The sequence below is a fragment of the Solanum dulcamara genome, chromosome 6 (assembly GCF_947179165.1).
Source record: "Solanum dulcamara chromosome 6, daSolDulc1.2, whole genome shotgun sequence".
In the NCBI taxonomy this organism is placed as follows: domain Eukaryota; kingdom Viridiplantae; phylum Streptophyta; class Magnoliopsida; order Solanales; family Solanaceae; genus Solanum; species Solanum dulcamara.
This window is the reverse complement of record NC_077242.1, coordinates 24,953,105-24,955,286: the sequence shown is the minus strand read 5'-3', so window position 1 is coordinate 24,955,286 and position 2,182 is coordinate 24,953,105. Positions and strand designations below refer to the sequence as shown.

Here is a 2,182-nt window from a genome sequence, read left to right as displayed (position 1 = left end):
GAAATGAATTTTCCAAATGGTTTAGATGGATAGTACACCCATTGATTTTAGTCCGGGTTCACCGGCAAGAAAACAAATATCTGAAGAATTTTTTTGTAAAAATTGGGAACCTTTTAGACAATGGTTTTTTCAATCATTTTCCTCAGAAGAAAAGAAATATTTTCAAGAAGATTTTTATGCTGATCTAGCTAAAGAAAATATTTTATTATCATTTGTGCCTTGGTTCATTATTAAATATGTAGGACAATATTTATCTGTCATTGAACATGAATATAAATTATCTACGGGTGATATTGTTATCTCTTCTTTACCTCCTATGCTATCTTTTGAAATCTATAAAGAAGGAAAAACAATCAATTTTACTGCTTTTGCTAAATTATTTCAGGACAAAAATGCTTTAGTAAATTGTGAACATGTGAATCTTTTATTAAAACAACAAAATTATGCTAATTATTATTTATGTGTTTTAGGTGAACATGTTATGTCTTTACATAAGCATCTTGATAATTCTTTAAAACAAATAAAAATTTTGCAAGAAAAGATTGATTTCTTTACTAATAAGAAGGAAAAAGGGGAACAAAAGATTGTTAGAAATACTTTACAACCACCTCCTAAAGTTCCAGATTTTAAAACTGAATCTTCAGAGGATATTGAACAACTTTTAAGAGATAAATTAAAAAATATAGATTTGTCTTCTCATATCAAGAACTTGGATTTAAAACCACAACCTGTGCTAACTGCAAAAGAGAAAAATTCTATTAATCAACGTGCCAAACATGATTTTTCTGTGAATAGTATTAATACTAAATGGGCTGATAAACCCATTCAACGCATGTATTATTACAATAGGCCTACTCCTGTTGATGTTTTAAATGAGGAACGTGAACATGTTTTCAACAATAGTTATAATTATCGTGAAATTTATGAATGGAATATTTATGGTTTTAATGATAAACAGATTTTTACTACTGTTCACAGAATGTTAATGTATAGCACAATTTCCAAAGTTAATAAAAATTCTGATAAAGAAATTGCTTATATGATTGTTGCTGGATTTACTGGTCAGTTAAAAGGATGGTGGGATAATTTTTTGAATGAAGAACATCGTACTACTATTATGAACACCACTACTGTTTCTAAGGTAGAAGGCCAATTAGCTTATCAGACTACTGATGTTTCTACCTCTGAAGGCCAAGAAAGGGCCAATGCTGTTTATACTTTGGTCACTACTATGGTTGAACATTTTTGTGGTAGGTGGACTGATGAAGCAGAAACAATTAGGACTACTTTACAAAATTTACGCTGTAGACAATTGTCTGATTTTAGATGGTATAAAGATGTTTTCCTTAGTAGAGTTATGGAATTGCATGATTGTAGCCATGAACATTGGAAGTCTAAATTTATTGATGGATTGCCTTCTATTTTTGCTGAACGTGTTATAAAAACTCTTCGTGGTACTGAAACAAAGATTCCTTATGAAAAACTTACTTATGGTAAGATTATCAGTGTTTGTACTCAAGAAGGTCTGAATGTTTGTAATGAAATTAAGATGAATTATCATATAAAGAAAAATAGATTAAATGAAAAACAACAATTGGGTGAATTTTGTGATCAATTTGCTTTTGATATGCCTATTACTGCTAGAAAGGGAAAAGTTTACCCTTCTAAAGAAAAGTTTTACAAAAAATCTCGCAAAGTTAAGCGTCGTGAATTATCTAAAGCTGATTTAAAAGAGCTTCCTAAAAAATATAGGAAGATGTATAAGCGAAAAGTAGGAAAAAAGGATTATAAGAAAAATGTTAAATGCCATAAGTGTGGTAGATATGGTCATTATGCTAATGAATGCAAAACTCAGAAAAAGATTAAAGCTTTAGACTTAGATGATAAGTTAAAAGATTCTTTGTGCAAAATTCTTTTATATTCTGATAATGAGGGTGCTCCTTCTAGTGTTAATAAAACTAGTTCAGATTCTTCTTCGTCTTCTACTGAAGACCAAGTAAAAGTTTTACAAAATGAAGATTTATATTCAAATTCTGATAGATCTTTCTCTGATGATGAATGTGAACCCTGTCAAAAGGGTATGTCTTGTGAAAAAGATGATAGTCTGTATAATTTGTTATCCAATTTTCAGGATTTTAATTTAAGTGTTATAGATGATGATAAGATTTTTAATATTTTGTAA

The 2,182-nt window shown here is 29.2% G+C and overlaps 1 protein-coding gene across 1 annotated transcript; it reads left to right on the top strand.

The window, feature by feature from the left end:
- The first annotated feature begins 481 nt into the window (after positions 1-481).
- LOC129892794 (uncharacterized) lies at positions 482-2,182 on the top strand. The gene has a single exon (XM_055968342.1). It carries the CDS (start codon positions 482-484, stop codon positions 2,180-2,182), a length of 1,701 nt encoding a protein of 566 aa, XP_055824317.1.

What these genes read in the sequence shown, in the direction of transcription:
- LOC129892794 (XM_055968342.1), top strand. Translation starts at nt 482, where the DNA reads ATGTCTTTACATAAGCATCTTGATAATTCTTTAAAACAAATAAAAATT.